Source organism: Lonchura striata, chromosome 7, assembly GCF_046129695.1.
Source record: "Lonchura striata isolate bLonStr1 chromosome 7, bLonStr1.mat, whole genome shotgun sequence".
NCBI classification, from domain to species: domain Eukaryota; kingdom Metazoa; phylum Chordata; class Aves; order Passeriformes; family Estrildidae; genus Lonchura; species Lonchura striata.
The window spans coordinates 23,984,264-24,004,302 of NC_134609.1; the positions used below are offsets into that span (position 1 = coordinate 23,984,264).

The 20,039-nt window shown below is 40.6% G+C and overlaps 1 protein-coding gene across 4 annotated transcripts in view; it reads left to right on the forward strand.

Annotated features, from left to right (window-relative positions):
- Positions 1 to 14,672, forward strand: part of VTI1A (vesicle transport through interaction with t-SNAREs 1A) — a 266,586-nt gene extending 251,914 nt beyond the window's left edge. For 2 of the 4 annotated variants that reach the window (XM_021525992.3, XM_021525990.3), the window contains one exon: positions 3,252 to 14,672. In XM_021525992.3, the coding sequence (XP_021381667.1) occupies positions 3,252 to 3,345 (94 nt within the window). In that variant the 3' untranslated portion in view covers positions 3,346 to 14,672. The remainder of the gene's footprint in view (positions 1 to 3,251) is intronic. The other 2 variants (XM_077784693.1, XM_021525993.3) reach the window with 1 other exon arrangement.
- The last annotated feature ends 5,367 nt before the right edge of the window (positions 14,673 to 20,039 follow it).

Consider the following 20,039-nt stretch of genomic DNA (forward strand, 5'->3'; position numbering starts at 1 on the left):
TTTGCATTTTCAAAGAAAAATCTGGGCTTCCTCATTTACCAGATTTTATTGAATTTAAGGTGTAATAGAGATAAAAGACTATCATCTGCTTCTTGTGAGCATGTTAGCCTTTGGGATTTTTTTGTAGCGAGCATTAGGCCCCATTTTCTTCTCCTTTGGTATTATCACTCCCTCCCCCACTTAAATTCCTTGATGCTTTGCCTAGAGCAATACCCACTGGCAGTGTCTGGCTGTGACAGTACCATAGGCTTCCCTACAGATGGGTCCTGCCAATGCCAACCATTGTTCTACAACTGTGAGCTGGCTTGACTGTCTTGGATCACTCAAAACCCCCTTTCCTCTTCCTTTTTTCTTTACTCTGAAGGGTCGTCCTTGCCTGTTGACTTTGAGATCTGAAATGTGCTGACACCCAGAACTTGTGTTCTCTGTCTTAGCAGCAGCTCCCAGACTCGGATTTCAGCAGGCACCACTGAGTCCTCCTTGGGACTGTCCTGCTGCTGCCAAACAGCTCTGTCATTCTCCTCCCAGCCCCATCCTTTGGGCAGTACGCAGTTAGTTTAATTTTACTTGCTCACTTGAAAGGAAAACAGTAAAACTCAACGATATTCCTTTTTAAAGACATAAAATTAATCTTTAACTGTTGGCTTGAATATTAAAAGTATATAATGCTTCAGTGTAGGAATCTATTGATAACATCCATCCTATTTCATGATTAATTTGTTCCTTTTAATATGATATTCTTTTGCTGCACTGTGCAGACTAATTCAGATTCCTAGAAATTGAACTTTGATATGTATTTCCTAGATTCACACTGTAAGTGAACCTTCAATTAACAGATACAGGTGGTGGCTTGCCTCACTCAATGTTTTCTTGAAAAGGATTTTAAAGACATGGGCAGTGATTAAATAATCTTGCAATCAGGTGTGTACTAACAGGGTATAAAAATAAAGCATATGGGGGACTACATGCTTCTTTTTTATTTTTCTTTAGTTTTGCTTCTCAGACAATGCAATGATTTTTTCGGTGGGCCAGAGATAGGAGGAGTTGATTTAAACACTCAGTATGTTATGTATGCCTTTGCCTAACTATGTGTTAGATTAAGCGAGTTTCACTCACAGTTAATCCTTTGTAAATTAGCATTATGGATGCCTTGGGGCCCACGTCCCACAAATAAAATGGTTGTCAAGCCAGCTGCACTGTGTATTACTTAAGGCTGAATGTTTTAAGAGTTTTCATGCTTTTAATCTATTTCACTGCTGAGTTTCAATTTTGTTGAGTGTCCTTTCAGGAGTGATGAGGGCGAGTGAGTAAATACATATTCTGGTTTTCCTGCATTTGCCTGGGCAAATCGTTTGTTATCAGGTGTTTGGCAGGGAATGTCACACCCCGCCACAAAAGAGAAGCTTGTAAGTTCAGGTGTTAAATTGAAGTGCAAACCAACAAGAACCAAAAGCCCTTAATTAGCTTTATTTTGTTAGCCTGTTACACTTTTTTTTAGGGAAAAAAAAAGAGTGAGAAACATCCCTCCCTCCTCCTCATCCTTTTGGCAGAGTAAATATTGCCTGTTAAGTTTGAATTAGCTGTCATCGCGAAAGAATTAATGCTGTGGTTGAGCCTTTCTAGTGAGGAAGGGAAAAATAAACGAGACAGATCTTAGTTCAGCTTTAAGTGATAAATGAGGACAAAGCAGCCCATTCATCTCCTGCTAGGAAAGTGGACACAAACACTAAAGCAGTTTTGCGGAAGAAGTGTCAGCAAATGTGATCATTTTGTAACCTGTCAGGAGGATAGAGAGCCAGTCCTTTTAGAGTGTCACAGGGGAGGCTGTCTGTCTGATGTGACAGTTTTCATCCATCCATTTACTGCTTTTCCTTTAGGTGGGGGGTAAGCAAGGAGAGAGCTGGAGTTGGTTAAAACTGCATTTTTCTTTACACTTTCCAGTATAATTTATATGTATATCCACCCTCATCCAAATGAAAAACATTCACTAAGAAAAACTCCCCTCTGCTCTCTGGAGTTTCTTCTCTCTTTCACTGCATGAAATATGGTCATTTTAACACATTACACTCCTTGTCTTCAAGTTGTACTTGGTTTGATGTTTCACAAAATACAGTTCTACCTCTTCTTACCATTGTTTGGTTCTTGCAGACTTTGTTTTGTTTTGCAGAAGCATGGGAAAAGTATATAACTTGGCGTGCTTTTATTGCACTTGGTTGTTGGGATTTTTTTGCTATACCTCTCCAATTCTAATGATAAGCTTCATGTACAAGTATGTTTTGCAAAAGTCCCTAATTATGAAGAGCCTGTGAAAATATTCTTCCTTCTCTGTAAAAATTGAATAACAGACAGTGAATTCTTAGAATCCAAAATCCTCCTGTAAAATGCCTTAAATTCTACTGTTTCTTGATTTAATAATTTTAATTGACCTATTAATTTTAGGAAAAATATGAAGTGATGTGATGACTGATTTTAGAAGCAGGAATTTCTCCCAACAAATGATTGAAAAATATTAGGACTTTCTACTTCTGGCATATTTTTATTTTCACTAATCTTCATTTTTTTTTCATACTGCATAGAAATGTAACATTGCCTATTACCATAAGTAAAGGTATGCTACAGAGACAAGAGATGCTTTTACAACATAAGCTTCACAGTTTGACACTTGCTTCTTTATATCATCCTTTTCTTCAAAACTATCTTTTGTACTTTTCCCTTGGTATTTTAGTACAAGTGAGTATCTCATTGACATGTGATTCCTTGAAATCTTGTTCCTTAATAGTAAAATCCCTTGAAAATTAATAAATTGTTTCTTTTCAGATTAAAACTACTGAAAATTTCAGAATGATTTTTAAAAATATAACATTTACTATTACAGACCACCCTGCTTGGATTGCATTGACTGAACACTATTTTTTCATTTGTTTTTAGAAGGTTAATAAATTGGAACATAATTTATTTCATTTATTCTAATATGTATATAAATTTATGCATAATTCAGAAAATTATTTTCCTTCTTGAATACAAAAGCTTGATTTAATAACTACATAAAGACATAGTTGGAAGCACTGGAAACTGGGAGAAGTAAAAAATAATCAAGATACACAAAATGGTGGAATACTGAATTTGCGGGTATATGTCTTTTCTACAGTTTTTTTGTGCACCTCATTTTATAATTTTTATATATATTCTGTTGTCTTGGTTTATTTTGTTTTATTCACTACAATTTTTTTGTCTCTTCTGCTTTTTTCCAGGATCATCCAAAACCGGATTTTGATCGTTGTTCTGGCAGTCATCATCATCTTCACCACCATGATGGCTATTTATTTTTCTGTCAGGGGACGCTGATATCTTTGTTCTTCACTAAACAGCAACAAACTGCTTGTTCTGAGTAATTAAGACAAAGTGGTCACATGAATCATTCTCTTGCACTGACAGAGTCTCCCTCTCTTTTCCACTCTTCAACTCAGGTGCAAGTGGTGTAAAATATTTTGTATTATTGATGGCATAGTTGATGGCATGTGGGGCTATTTTTTTCTTACATATTTGTCCTTATCTGAGTGTTTTCAGAATCTTAATATTTGTTGGAGTGAGGGCTTGTTCTGGTATAAAAAGACTTAATGTGTGTCGAATTAACCCACAGACAATTAGCCTGTAAGTTGCCAGAGTTTCATGAAGGAAGAGGGGTCTTTGCACTTTTCTTGTGCTGTGCAGGGTGTGTGAATATCAAGCAGTATCTGACCTTCTGTGATTTAGAATATAAGTAAAGCAGAGACCAAATGATGTAGAAAGTGAACCTGTCTCCTGTGACTAATTCCCAATCATGCATTATCGTAGTAGATGTAACCTGTTAAGAACAGTAGCTAGTTTTAAAAAGAGAGCAACCTTAGGATGGTGTTTAATATATGATGTAAATCCAAAACTCAAATTAACAATTTTTTGTTTAAAGGTAGACTTTCTTTTCTGCTTATTCAAAGCAATTCCACTTTCATCAAGATCATGAAAACACATCACTTACTTAAAATGTAGTTGTGGCTACAGCCCATCCGTTGAATCACTTTTAAATCTTCCAGTGTTGATATATGTACTGATAAGCATTACACACTAGGCCCTAATGAAGATATTTAAAGATAATTATCTATTTGTTGCTGATTGAAAAGAGATCTTAAGTAATAGTTCAGCAACAAATGTGTGATTATAGTGCATTAAACAATCTAGATTTTTAATACAGGCCTGACTATGTTGAGACTGCATGTTGGAGTATTTTGAGTGTATTAAATTCTGATGTGATATTCCCCTTTTTAAACAGAAACTGTAAAAATGTTAATTTATATATGCTTTTAGCTGATATAATATATCATAGTTTCATCTACCTGTGTGTAAATGAGCTGTTTCTCTTTTCCTATTGGCTGTGCTTCTCTTTTAGACAGGTTGAGGTCATTTGGCTTATATTTAAGTTTACAACTCCAACAATGGTCTATTACTGCTGATGTGACAAAGTTCATATTGTTATAATAACTTTTAAATTCATTATTTGCAATCCCTTACAAATATTGAAAATTAAGAGGAATATTAAGCCCTTGTACTGAAGCCATAAAATGTTTCCAAAAGATGTTCAAGGAAACAAAAATCTGATGATTTTTAAATTCCCCCCACATTAGGCAGGAGATGAGCCCTGAATTTTCACGTGTGCCTTAGTACTTTTGGGGTTTTGCCATCCCTGTGGACTCTACCAATTTGCTGTGCTGTCCCTGGAGGCTAATGTTGGCCCTAAATGTCATTGTTTTCTCTATATAGAAACAAATAACTCTGTAGAAAGGATATGGTACTGATGCCACAGCTAAGACGTAGAAAGAGGGTGATAAATGTAGAATAAAAGGATCCACAGGAAAAATGCTACTCATAGAAACAAATGCAAGCATGTAAGGTAAATCTGCTTTCTGAGTGTTACATGCAGCTCACAACAAAGTTTGGAAGTGGTTTATGTGCTGGGTTTCTCTATCAGCTCATGTCACTGGTAGAATGGTGCTGGAACAAAAATTCCTAGGTAGTGCAGACCCAGGTTTCAGGAGGTGTTGCTCTGTGCAGCACAGTAATGTTCAGCTCCTCAACTTGATGGCCCTGCACTGTCACAAGGTCATGGGACCCCCCCAGCCACCTCCTGGGGCATCCTCTCCTTTCATCCTTGCCAGATGTGTGGCATTTACCACGTGGCTCCCAGATACAGAAATATTTGGGTGTTCAGCTCCCAGCCTTCAGGCACGATGTGCACTCCAACTGAGCCTTTGGGTTGTGTAAGCAGAGCTCTGGCCATTAGCTCCGAGTGATGGCACAGAGCTGAGTTCAGACAAATTAGGAGGAAGCCTGGCAGCATTAGCAGATATTTATCCTCAGCTCGGCAAATTAGGAGATGCATATTTTGTAAAGCAGAAAACTGTCAAGAAGGAAATCTTAAGCTCCGTCTGTTGCCTAGACATTCTCTGCATTGCCTCAATAATTTAACTATCATGGGAATTGATTCATGACTACTGATCTTAACAGTGACCTATGACTAGGTTTTGCCCTCTATCTAGCCACCTGCTGGAATCAGCAAAAAGCTGAAAGGAAGCTAGTTTTCCTTATCCCAGTATAAATCTAGGGCATAGTGTCACATCAGATACATCCACTCAGATAGGAATGAGGGAGAGAGAGAGACTGCCACGCAAAGCCTTCATCTTCACTTTTGATGAGCCCGCCATCGCTATGTTTCTCATGCTAACCTGTTAATAACTCTTCTGTGCCTGCTTTGCATCCTCGTGTACTCCCCACATGTAAAATAGTGCTCAGGTGGACATTACATCTTCAAAACACATTATTACACCTCTCTCACCCCTGTTCATTTGGCCTGGGAAGTGTGCAGGTGAGATTCACCAAATCCACACATTTTGGTGGGATTGAATGACTTCAACTGAGAACACAGCCCCAGCCACCCACAGGTAGGATGACACCCCTGGGTCCAGGCTTCCCCTGGACTAGTTTGGTCACATTTACAGCACTCCTGTGAATGAATCCAAGTGCTTACAAATGTAAACCTCAAAGAGCAAAGTGTTTCTAATGTTGCCAGCCTTTGTGGAGAAACGACAAATTAAAAAACGCACACGTGGTGCTGTGTGCGAAATCCATCCCTACTAAACAGCTGGGCTCACAGAATAAATAAACTAATATTGCACTGATACAAAATCAAAAGCAATTTAATTAAAGACTCTTAAGTTTTAAAGGGTTTTAAATGCTATACGTTTTGGGGAAATATCAGAAAATGTAGCTTGACTGACGTCAGTTCCCATCTCTGGGATGGGAGGCCATTTGCTATTCTGTTTAAGGCAGGCTGGATTGTCTTATTTTGGAGCCAGCTTGGTGGGGGGTTTTCTTTGCTGCTGCTTCAGAGCTCTGAGCTTCAAAGGCTGAAATTAATGGTGAACAAAATTGTGCGGCTCTGACCATCCCATGCGGGGCAAACCCATCGAGGGTTATCATTAAGTAAAGAAATAAAGAAAAAAAAACCCTGCCAGTTCCAAGAAAACCTCATCAGATAATGACCTCTGTGATTGGGTTTTCATTACCAAACAGCATCCAGAGATTGTCTGCCCCATAGAAGAAAAAAAAAAAAAAAAAAAAAGAAAAAGAAAGAAAAAGCAACTGTGTCTCTCTCTCTCTTTCTCTCTCTCGCTCTCTCTCTCCTTTTTTTTTTGCACATCTTTTCTTTAAACCTGTCAGATCATTTCAGTATTTCAAATCCGAGGAAAACAGCCTGCCTGCTGCTGTATTTGAAGTTGTAATGGTGTCAAAAAGTCACGACTGACTGACAGCCGTCAGTCCCAGAGGAGCTCATTAAATCATAAAAACTTGACAAGGAAATAATTGAGCATCACTGGCAACTTGGCGCCTGTTTAGACGTTTTTATTTTCTTTCATTATTAGTCCCCACCATTACGTTCATTAACAAATTGCATTAAACAACTGTTAAGGGCTAATGATTTGTTTATCGCTCTTTTTTTATTATTATTATTATTATTTAAACATTAGCTGCGTCATGTGGTACCTCAGCAGCCTCATACTATCATCTGACTGAATATTTTTCCACTCAGAGCTCTGGGTACTGCTGGAATATGAAATAGATTATTCATTACCCTCCTCTTTGCCACTGATTTGGTTTCATGTAGCGTCTTCCACAGAGAAAGATGAAAACTTGTCAAAAATAGGTTATATCTTATTCTAAGGGCAACAATAGCAGCAGGTACAGGCACACTTTAATATTTAATTAAGGCTGATGTTAACCCCTTTAAATGACTTTAGCTGTGAGTAATATTCAAGTGCAGAAGAGAAAAATAATGGTACTTAATTTGCAAACTGTACAGCAGGCATTCATCTTTGAGTTACTAGCAAATTTATAGAATAATTTTAAATAATGAAATTTCCAATCATAAATATTTATATCCACTCTTTGTTATTTTAATATGTAGTCGTAAATGAACCACTTTTGCACACATCCTAAATAAAAAAAAAATCCATGTCCCTTTCTTTTTTTGTTTTGAACTGCACCACTCACATTTCAAAATCTGGTAGGACTTTCGTAGGGGGGAAAGAGCTACACGTGGATCCCCAGTAAAGTTGTTAGCTGTGGCAATGTCTTACACAGTTCAGTTTCTAGCAACTTGACAGCTTATGATAAACTCAAGGAGGATGTGGGTTCAGGCTTTTATTTTTTCTTTTGGAGGGGACAGCATGTGTTTTGACATTTTTTTGGTTTTTATATGAAACCATGGGAAGATTTTGTTTTGAAACAGATATTTTTAACTGCTACTTTTTATAGGAGAAAAAGTATTTATCTCTAAGTATATTTTCTCTGTGTTGTTGCAGTTGTTGGTTGTAAATAATCCTCTTACAGAAGGAGAAGCTTCAGGAGAATTTTAAGATGGTAAGAAAAGAAACAGTCAAAGGCAGGGTATGTGTTAGGCTCCCTTTGCTTTATAATAGTCAGTCTTTGATCTTTTCTTATTCAATACATCTGAATGCAGTTTGCATTCGGTGGGTCCCTGTGCAGGGATGACAGCAGAAATGGCGAGCGAGGCATGATGACGTCTCACAGGATGCTGCAGAGCAAATCCATCTGAGTCCACAATGTTCCCTCACACTTCCTTGGGATAATTTGTCACTTCTAGAGTCACGTGGGGAAAGAGGCATGTAGCAGGTGAATATTTCATCAGCTACTGCCTGGCAGTGGGTTTTTGTGCACGTTAAGCAGTGGCACACCAGCTCCTCGGCGTGCCCACAGCCTGGCCTGGGTGCACAGTCCCGGCCTGTGCGTGTAGGGAAACAGAAAGGGTTGCACATTGAGAAACACTTTAGCATCTTCCACTGCTGTCTTTTATTTGTCACACATAAATAATGAAGGCATCTATCGGGCGGGGGAGGAAGAGCTTATGTGCTGAGCACCGGTGAACTTGTGCGCTCCTCATCCCTTCATCCAAACAACTGCCTGTGGCGTGAATAACGGCGCCGCTGATGTGAAGCTCTGTATTGATCTGTTGCTCAGGAAGGTCCACTGGTAGTTCCTTGGACTTTTCCTGAAGGTATGGCTGTAACAGGTTGGTACTGTTGGGATGCGTTGCTTCTGTCTCCATCTCACACCAGACAAGTTCAACAGAGACAGACACAAAGAGGGGGAGCTCCCAGCCCTCACTCTGTCTCCCACTAACATAAAAATGTGTTTGCCCCTCCCGGCTCAAAAACCTGCTTGGGAGACTGTTGTGCCCAAGTATAAGTAAAATGGTGTCTGCAGTTGGAGAGGCATCCCAAGGTGGATTTGGGATTGTTGCCTGCTTTTCCCCAGGCAACAACAATTTGGCAAAAAAAATCTAGATAACCTATAAATGTTGCTTATTCTGTGGGGTGGGCTAAGTGTGAGGAGTTGTGTCACCCACAGCTGGTATCTCTCCACCACCTAGGCACTGTGGTGTTTGAGGAACTGCTGCAGATTTATCCTGGAGTTGTGGCAGTGCAGCCTGGGTGTTCCCTTGGTGTTTTGGCTCTATCACAAGAAGAGATACCGGGTGGTGGTGGCATAACTGATGAAGGATGTGGACTCTGCAAGGCAATGTCAGGTTTTTCACGAGGCTGGTGCCTGTCCATTGATGGGATGTTCAGGAGCATGCAAAGTGAAGACATTCCCTGGATGTCTGTCCTGCCAGAAAGCAGTGTTGGAAAGTTGGAAGTTTTACACATTTTCAAGGGCCTTAAGTGGTTCTGAGCCATTAAACTCTGTACAGGAAAGGGGCTGTCCCTGCTGTCCTGTGGCCAGAGAGGTCTGGAGCAGGCTGCCAAGCCTGCATTGCCAGTGTTATGGTGCATGTATCCTGCTGGCTGCCATGTTGTGACTGCTCTTCTGGACCAAACCCAAAGAAAACCTTCTACTGCTGCTTCTTTGTTCAGTTGCTTTCTCCATTCAGACCCATGACCTTGTCTGGTCAGCACTGTCCCCAGTGAACATGATCGCTGCTTCTGTGGATTTAATGAACTTTCCAGCTCTCTCTGTAGCCAGCTAAGTAACACTGCTTATTGCCTGAGCTGCATGTCCTGCCTGCATGTATTTGTCTGTACATACTCCTTTTGTTGATCCTGCTTGCAGGAGTTGCAGCCAGGCATGCGTTCCAAGGAAGCAAAAAATACCCTGTGAGTTTACCACACCACTAGAAAACTTGCTTTTAAATAAAAAATGCTATTTAATCTTCTCTTCCTGGAAGAAACAGGCTTATGTCTTTGCTGTGTCTCATTTGATGAATTTGTCCTCCTATCCCCTGCCAAGTTGGAGCTTTTGACCAAACTCAGCCAAATGTAATAGGAGAGCAGAGCTCTCAAAAATTTCTTTCAGTTTCAGGAAATCAGCAGCCAAGAGGAGAGATGTCCCACTGGCGTCCTCACCAAGAGAGGCTGCAGCATGACATCCACCCAAATTGGACACTACCTAGGAGGAAGAAATTATAAATGCCCCTCTCCCCAGGAAAAGCTCACATCCCATTTAGATACTAGAGAATCCAACCCCGAGGAAACAAGGCCTCATTAGTGTCATTGCTGGAGGAACTACTTAATTAAAGGACAACAGAGTTGAGAGCATTGTTATTGTAGGCCTTTGTTCCTTACACCTGGTCATTTCCATTGATGTAAAATGTCATCTTTCTGATCTGGTAGCATTTTGCACCCACTTTATACAAGTATTCCTGGCCAGCTGAGGAGGTGCAGAGCAGGGAAGAATCAGGCCTTATTACGAGGTAATTATAGCCTCACCTACCCATCAGGCGAAGGGTGTACACCTCTATTAGCCAGGGCTCCCACAAAGAGAACAAAGGCTGCCTGGAAAGTGGGAGCCACCCAGGGAGCATCCCTGTGTCCAGCTACAGCACTCTGGGGCAGCAGACCTGCTGGGGAGGTCATGACCACAGGCTCCCTCCTTTCCTGTCTCCTGCCTGCTTTCCTGGTGTTAAATCCAACTTGCCTCAGCAATACTGGGGAAGGCCATGAGATGGGGAGACTAAAACAGGGAACAGTGCCATCGCTGAGGAAATCAGCTCTCAGTTAAAATGCTAAAGGAGGTAGGGGGTGGCTTTCAAAGCTTGTCTCAGCAACTAGCCTAATTCTGTTTTCAAAAGCCACTGTTGAGTGCTTTTGAAAATTTCATCCTAGATGCTTGGCTCAAAGACTTAACCAAAGATATTTTTTCTCTCTGCTATATGAAAGCTAAATATAAACCAACATTATTGAACAAAAACCTAACAAAACCCCTTTTGCAGGTCTAGAAAAAACTTTACTCAGAAAATCAAATTATTTGAGACCAGCATCTGAAGTGTCCTTCAGTCGTGGATGCCTCTTGTTTTGTGTAAACAGTTTGGCATACAAAAAAAAAAATATTTTTAACAGCAAACATTTGCCTTCTATTTTTTTTTTTTTACTTTTCCTATTTGCCTTTTGTTCTCCTGCCCTCAGAAAATCAAGACCTGAGTGTCTCCAGATGAGCAGCTGAAGTTGCTTTAGAACACATGGATCAGGCTATTTTGCCCATTCAAGTAGGTGCATATGTGTCTCTGCTGTTTGAACAGCATCTTAATGACTTTTCCGCTGATTGCCTCTGGACTACAGGCAAGTAATAAAGCTGGCCTGTGCCTCAGTTTACCCACCACAATTTCATTAATGCTAGCCTACCTCACAAGGTGGTGTAATGTTTAATATATAATGTGCTCTGTAATCCCTGGATTAAATGTATTATGTAAGTGAAAAGCACCCATTTGATGTGTATGTAAATGCTGCAGTATTATAGGTAGGAGGGTCATTTGGGTGTAAGTGTAATACAAGCGCTGGCAAAAGGCAAAAGGGATTCCATTGTATTGACTTATTTTTAAAGAGCTTTTTATTTACTGAAATGCTCTGGACACCCAGAAAGAGAGACATTCCTCACTAAGCAGCTCTGCTGTTTCATCTGTCTTGGAGTGCTTTGATAAATGGATTGAAACTTGTCAGCTTTTCGTGTAGTTTCTGAGACTCCCTCTGGAAACTGTGTTGAAATGTTATTATTGTAACTTCTTAGAGCACTACTTAATGAATTGTAACAGATATCCCTGCGAGTCCCACGGATGCTGTGAGGACTGTGCTTCCTCTCCTTCTCGCCACAGGAGCAAACCAGCGCCACGCAAGCAGGTGGCACAGAGTGCACAGAGTGCACAGAGTGCACAGAGTGCACAGCCCGGCCACCACAGCTGCTCTGTCACAGGGACAGCACCTCTCACCTGCACAAGGCTTCAGCCCCAGCCCTGTGTCCTGGCTGCGTGGTCAACAGGGCTGCAGAATGTAGGACATAGCCAGGTAGCACTTGAGTTAAAGACTGATCTGATCTTTTAAGAACCTTAAGGAGGACAATGAATTAGTGTGGGGTTAGATCAATGTTGGTTATTTCTTCTGTCTCTAGGATGAGATGTTTGGCTTTCTTGCAGTGCCTGAGCTGTGCTGCAGCTTGGACCGGTGACTTGGGTGCTGTTGGACAGTCTGAACTCACACTACACACGGGTGTCACCTGCCCTCAGAGCAGCTCTTTCTTTCTCAGGTAGACAAGGCTTATGTTACCTCATGAGATGGATGGAGCAGGGTGTGGCACCTCCTCTAAAGCATAGGACTGACCCAGAAGATCTGCTTGAGGAAATCTGCAGAGAAGGTGGTTGAAAGTGCCTGACAGGGACATGTCTATAGTGTGGAACTAGAGGGTAGAAAGAAGTCAACCATCTGGGGGTCATCTTAGACCCCAGTAATGTTCTACCCTGTTGTGCCCCACAGTGGAGCAGTGGGGATGTCATGGTGACCTCTTTATTTCCTACCTCCAACCTATTCAAAGGAATCTTGTTCCTCCTCTGCTCTCTCTGGAGGGGTGGTGTGACCTCTGATACATTTGGTTTGGCAGATTGGTTGTGCTGGATAGGTTTGAAGATCCTTGTCCTGATGAAAGGGTCACTTGAGAGTTTAGAAAATTTTTTATGTTTTTCCTTTTTTTTTTTTTTATTTTAACCTTCTCACTGGATTTCATTGTCCGTGTTTTTTGTAAGAATACAAAACTGAGCTGTTGATACTCAGGTTGCCGTGAGGTGTGAGATGGCCAAACGTGCACACCCCACAGCATCACAGCTGTGCCCCTTGCCCTGCATGGTTTGTCCACAGTAGACAGTGCTGCCCATCTGCATCATAATTTTCTCCTGAAAAATAAGTGTATGTTTTCTCCTTGCCTCCAAATATGAACGTGGGTCATACTGAGTGAGGTCTTCAGGAAGAGAGGAGGGAAATTTTGAAGGAGGTCATGGCCTGCATGGTGTAAGATCAGAACTATGAGGTGACTGGTTATAGGTCACCTCTCCCCAGCAAGGCCTCAGAGGTGCCTCCATTGCCCTCAGCACTTTGAAGCCATCTTTGATTGTTCTCAGCCTTTTATTTCACTTTTTATTAACATTTTACATATTAAAATTTGTGTAGGCAGCCAGAAGAGAGCAGCATCTACACAATACTTGATGCAATGGAGAGGATTAGGAATCAGTGGCTCAGTTCTTTGGGACCTGGAATGGGGGGCTGTGGGGGTGGCAAAGTGTCCTTTCTTTACACTACATTTTAAAGCTACTTCCACTTTCTTTCTGTGTGTCATCACTAAAATACAATCTATGTCCAATACTGACTTGTGGTCACAGCTGATAGTTTCAAAAAATTACACATAACCAGGGTTACCTTGGAGTTTTTGCTGAGCTGTTCTGTTCACATATGCTTTTAAAACTTCTACCTTCTTCTCACCCAGACCAAACATCTTAGTTCCCATGCCTAGATACAGTGACACCAAAGTAAGAAATTATTTTCAAAATAACAACTAGTGAATTGGGATTTTTCAGCCACCCTTGCATGAAATTCCTCCAGTATTTTTATTCACAAAAGGAATGCTCTGGGAAGAAAACCTGCTAAAGTTGCCTCTGTTTATTCCTTCCAAAGTGAAATTATCCATGTCTTCTTTTCCCCCGTGAGATCCTGAAGGAAACTGTCTGCACACACACATTGACACATCTTTGGTGCATTCCACACGAGCCAGTGAAATTACACCAGAAATATGAATTTAGCCCACACATTATGTGCACGCTGTGCTGTTCATACAGGACATATACAGACACACCCTGGCAAACCCTCCCATTTAAATTTCAGAATAAGACATTCAAGGCAGTGTGACTCCCTTCCTGAGTATGTTCTGTACACTTTTCTCAAAAAAACAAAAAAAGGGTATTCTGTGAATTGTACCACTTTGCAAAAATATTTGACGTGGGTTTAGTTGTTTTGAATATTGAGGTTTTTAAAATCTCAGTAATTGTCATGATTGCTGTGTGTAATAAAAATTAGAAGGAAGTCAGTGTTTTGATTTTGAAGCTACCTACTTCTAAGAGTACATTTTTTAAAGTACATTTCTTTTTAAGGTGCTTCTTTGTGCCCCAGCTAAACTTTCCCAAGATTACATGTTAGTTATCATAGCTGTTCTATAGTTAGATTTTAATCAGCCTCTGTACACAGTAATGTTAAACACTGAAAGAGCCACTAATTAATCGCCTTTCTGTATGTAACAGAGAGATAAATATCCATCCCAGAGGAATTGTAATTTCATGGTTTATAATGATGGTTAGATTACATTATCTGGATCACTTAGGCTGTGGGTGTCATAAAAAATGCTCAAAGTCATTTATAATCAGTTTAATTTTTTTTTTAACTTTGTAAGCCTGAGAAAATAATGCGGTGTTAGCAAGTCTGTTTCATATTTTAGTTAAATATACCTTTGTTGCACTGACTGAATGGATTCAGATGACAGTGACAAACTCAGTTCTTTTCTATTTAACATGCACCTTCTGCAATCAAATTAACAATGTACAAATCTTCATTGGGCTGCTGCAGAAGAGTCTGTTGAATTCCTCAGCGTTGTTGAGCTTTGGGGAAAGGTTTTCCTTTTGGATGTCCATTAGCAATGAGTGTTTTCTGCTGATTCTTATATGTTCTGTAAAGTCTCAGTTGTCTGTGTTGAACCAGGAATTAACTGGACTTTTGGGTTGTATGAGGCTGTGGCTCAAATAAAATAATAAAATCCAAGAGCAGTGTGAAGCTCTCATTTTCCCCTCCCCACTTCTAAGTGATTGGAGTCCATGCACAACTTGGGCTCCTGGAGATCTGCATCCACGTCACACTTAAATTTGGTAGCCACAAGAATATTTAAAGAAAAAAACCTACTCCATGTGTACATTGTAATAGCTAATAGTTGCATATTTTGAAATTCTGCTCATTCATATTTAAAAGGCTGAATCTTCTTTGAACTGCTGTGTTGGAGGGGGAAGTTAATTGTTTCTGAATGAGGATGATACTCCCTTTCCATATCAATTATGTGTGCTGCTGCGAATTATCAATAATCCTCACTCCCAAACTCCGCTGGTCGCGGCTCCGCACCAGGCGCGTGCGCTCGTACGAAGTTGCCCAGGCTCTGGGGCTGCAGCCCCTCCCTGCATCTGCTGGGAGCCAGACGTGGGAGGGAACCCCAGAGGAGCAAGGTGAGAGAAAGAAATGCTCTATTTCCAAGAGAGAGTTTGTCACCAGTTAGCTAAAATTGCTTCTGAAGTTTTGCTGGCAACTGTTTTACATGTCTGACTTGGTGACGAAGGAACTGTACTGTCTTAATAGAGAACTCCAGAACTTCAGAAGGGTTTCTCCTTGTTTGAATGCACAGCACAATGAATTTGTACCCACAGAGCATTCACCACTTACATTTCAAAACCTACAGCACACTAAACGTGAAACTTTTGTTCAAATTTCAAGGATTTTGACAGCCCAAGTGAATAGACACTGCCTATTGATTTTTCCCTTACAATGACTCTTGGATAACCTATTTTCTCATTTATTTTTAACGACAGCTCATGAGATTTTACAGCAATTCTGCCCAACCTCCTAATATCAAAATCCCTCCTTGACCCTGAAAATTGTAATTCTGCTATAGATCACAGCTGCTGAATATTACCTTTTACTAAGCTGGTTAAATAAAATATGTCCAAATCACTAGATCCCACAGGCCATGACTGCAATTCTAATTATACAGGGTCTATATTTCTGCTCTACAGTACAGAAAAGCACAGCTTTCTCTGGGTCCACACCAAAGTGTGGGAATCCAGAATATTGGTTCTAGTTTTGAATTTAAAAAAAAAAAAAAAAGGAAAAGTTACACTGCTCTTCAATGATTTTCCTGTAAAACTTTTACAAGGGAACCAAACCCTTTTGATGTGTTCCATACAATAAAATGCTGTGTAAGTCTGGAGGACAGAAGCATGTGGCGAGAATTTTCTTGTGTCTGGGGGATGGGTGTATTTGATGTGTACCCATTTCAAAATCAAAAAAAAAAAAAAAAAAGTCTCACACTACTCTTAGGCTGCATATTCTGCACAATGGCTCAGAAAACCAGTGTAAGGAAACTAATTCTGGCCATTAAACATATCCTTTCCCCTCCCACTGCTTATTCAAAGAGTGATCACATGCTCCCTGCTGCAAGTTACACCTTTATAGAATTTAGATATGGAAGAAAACTATTAGATTAGCCCTTCCACCTACTGATGTGGGATTGTTCCCTGGAGAATCTTATTCATTAGTGCATCACTGCCTAACCTTGTGGGCACACTGTGCCAGGAACATCTTGGTTTTGTTCTGCTTTTTCCTCTTGTCCTTTCCTCCTGGTGCTGAGGACTGAGGGGGTGGTTTGGTGAGGAGTGTGGTGGAGAAGATGGGATTCTTGTTTCATAGTCAGGATGGTGGGTTGGATGCTTGAGTATGTACATACTTCTGTGGATAAGTTTGTATACTTTTTTAATTAGTATCTAAGTGCAGAGGACCAGATGGGGAGTGATCTTATTCAACATGATTCACTGTAAGATCTTCTGGAGCCCAGTGGTCTACAGCAAATTACCTTCATGGCTTGCCCTGATTCTGCAGTGTCCTCAGATGTAGCTTCCATTTTACTTTCTGCTTTCACTCTTCCGCAAGCAGAGAGAGACAAACTTTTAATTGCTTTTCTGCCAGGGAAGGCAGCTTGGCATTTTACTGCTTTTCTAGGAGAGAAGGTTTTTATTTCAGTTGTTCTTTGGTCTGATCCCATAAAACTCAGTTTTCAGAGCAGCTGTGGGTGCTTGGTATGTCTCATGGTAGTGTCTAGTATCAGGCACTATCAGCTGGGTTTCCTACTGCAAACATTTCCTCTCAGGGCTTCACTTGTACCTTTTGTCCTGGTAACTTTTCTTAGCAATTCCCCTATCCAGAAATTGAGGGCCTCAGCATCAGCCCCTTCTCTGGGGTCAGCCACTCGTGCTTTAATAGCCCAATCCAAACCCACCATTGAAGCATCTTCAGTCCGTCACTTCAGGTGAGTTTATTTGTTCCTGCTGCGTGGCAGCTGCCACCTCTCCCACTTTCTGGGCTCCTGTGGGTATTAACTCTACACCAACTGCAGCTGTGCCTTTCCTCCTTGGGCCATCCACACCCAGGCCTCTGCAAAGTTTCCAAAGGTGAAACCCGGATCCAAAGAGGTCTGCACAGAGTCAGACATCTGCTGACCCCAACAGGGACCGTCAGGAGACCAGCAGAACACAGACCAGGGACAGGGAGCCATCACCACACAGGATTTGCTGCATCCTTTGGGGATGCACTCCTGCTTTGTCTGGGGACCTGGTCCTTGGACCTTCCCTTCAGTGGATGAATTCTGGAAAAAGTGTGGGAAAAGGAGGGAGCAAAGGTGACCGCTGCCATTCTGCAGCTTCAAAGTTCTGGTTTCCACCCTCAGACTATAATAAATGGCTGCTGCTACTTGACATGGAGCTAAAGACTGTAGGGTGAATTTTCAGAGCAACACACAGGAAATTATATGCACAATTACTGTTGTTAACAGAGCCTGGGCATGTAACTCCCTGCACAGCAGGCTGGAAATCTTCCCCATGCATGTTTAATGGGGTTTGGGTTGCTACATTCCTGGGGCTGTGTCCCTTTTCTAATGCCTACTGTCCTGAATGAAACAAAGGAAGTACTGAATGTAAAAGAGATTTTATTTTGCTGTTAAAAATAATATTCTCTTGATTTACAGGTTTTTTTCTAATGCCAAAGCATTTCTTGCCTCAGTCAGTGATCCCTTAACCTTTCTGTTCTGTAAGAAAAAAAAAATCACATATTTATTTATTTATATCTTTTTCTTCTTCTAAATGTGTTCCACATAATGTGCTCCTCAGTGTTCATACAAATGAGTTCATGTTCATGCAGGCAGCACAGTTATTCTAGTGATGGATGTTGTTGAAATAAGTATAGGTCAAAACACAGAAAATATCTGTCTAAATCTTAATTTGTAAATGCTCCTGAGTAAATAAAATATTAGCACATCTTCATAGAAAAATGAATTTTATGTGCCATTTCACTAATCAGGCATGTATTTCAAGTGCCTCCCTGCTCAGGAGGTTATTAATGTGGTATTTAAACTTCAGTAGATGGTAAACTAGGAGGAGTCTATAAATCTGGGATGGTCTTTTTCTTCCATGCTGTTTATTTAACGTTATGTACCATGATTGTTTTCTTCTTTCCCATGAAGAAAGTTGTCATCTTCTGCACCTAGATCAGTCCAAATGGACTTTAATTAACTTCAATAAAAATTAAATTACTCCTCTAAACTAAGAGTTTGCAGCTACAAGGAGATTATATTTGCAGCTGTGTCCTTTCATTGACTGAAATATTCTTCTGCCACCCTGGGCTCAACTCTCCAGCTTTCTGCAGGGTCTGCGGGCAGAAAGGTGCTGTAAAGAGAGACTAGAAACACCAAAGTAAAAACACACATGAAAAAAAAATATATGCAAAAATGCATCAAATACATAGTCAAGTTTCTGAAAGGTTTCAATCATTCTAAAATTGCACATGATTGCTTTTAGCCTCCCCAAAATGCTTTCATCTAAGAGCAGAAAAAAGTGTAGTTTTAAAGGCATTGTTGGGGCATGTCTAATAGATTTGTCTAACTCTCTCTGTCTTGATATAGGCAACACAGTTGATTGTATTCTCCTTAGCACAGATCTTGAAACTGTAAATACATTTTTGAAGTAAATAGTCATGATAATTGCTTAATGAAGTATCACATACCAGCAGTTTTGAATACAAAAAAAAAGTTCAAAACTACTGTGTGGTGTCTCTTTTTACTGGAAATAAGCTTTTACTTTTAAACTTCTGTTATATTTGGAGAGAAGCAATCCCACCGAAAATGATACCACTACTAATAAGGAACATATTATCTTTCATGTGGGTATTTTTTTTCATGTTTAAGGTTTCTTTGTTATTATCTCAGTAGCAAGACTCTCCACAGTCTTAGGCAGAAAATCAAAATATGCCTTAAAGCAATAATCTTTTAATAAGTATCAAATGTCTTTCAATGACATAAAAGAATTCTCTAGCATGCTTATACACACATACCCACACACACACACACACACACACTTGCATCACTATTCATCTTACTTTACACCTTTTCAACAGTATTTTTGGGAATATTTCTTTTAACCAAAACTAAACCCTTCTAACAAATCTTAGATAATTAAATTTCTAAATGCTGCTGAATATTTTGTTGAAATTGTTTTCTCCAATTGTTGGTCCTCCTTGTCCTGAGGGCTTTGGGAGATGGGACCATCTCCTTTGGCCTCAGGTATTTCCACTGGCCCAAACAGGGGTGTTACTCCAAACTTCTTTAAGACATCAACCTGAGGAATTAGGTCTTTTTGCACTGATTTTTCAGGAGTCCAGGATTCACACAGCCAAAATCAGGGGAGATGCTGGGAGCCTGCATAACTCAGCTAATGGACATAAAGGGACAGTGGGCCTCATCACCCAGGCCCAGACTTGTCCCACACAACTTTAGTCCTTATCCTGGGAAATGCAGCTGGAAGGTTAGTGAGCTGAGGTGTCTTCTGAAGGCAGCAAGGATACATGGCCAAGATTCCCAAAATTAGGCTGGGGACATGCCCTGCCAGCGTCCTACCAAGGAGGAAAGGGTTAATCTGCAGGGGGAAGTGGAGGAGGTCTGGATGCCACTGATGAGAAGCACAATCAGGGAAAAGAATGTTGCATACTCATACCTCTCATCCAGCCTTAGAGTTTGACTTATATGTTGAGAGGAGAACAATATTTATAATTTATATTTATATTTGTATTGATATTTATCTGTCTCCGAGATTGAATTGCAATGCAGACTCCTTGGTCCCACTGCTTCCCTGTGGCTGCAGTGTGCGGAGGGCAGTGCTCACTGGGTTCTGCTGCAGGGTTCCTGCTTTGTGTTCAGTCTCTCCTCCTTGAGGTAAGAACCTGTTGTATTTTCAGCTAACTTTCTCCCCAAGTGTGAAGGAGAGGAGATGTTGCGCTGCAGAGTGCAGGGGTTCTGTATTCTCCAGTCACTTGAATGGGCCC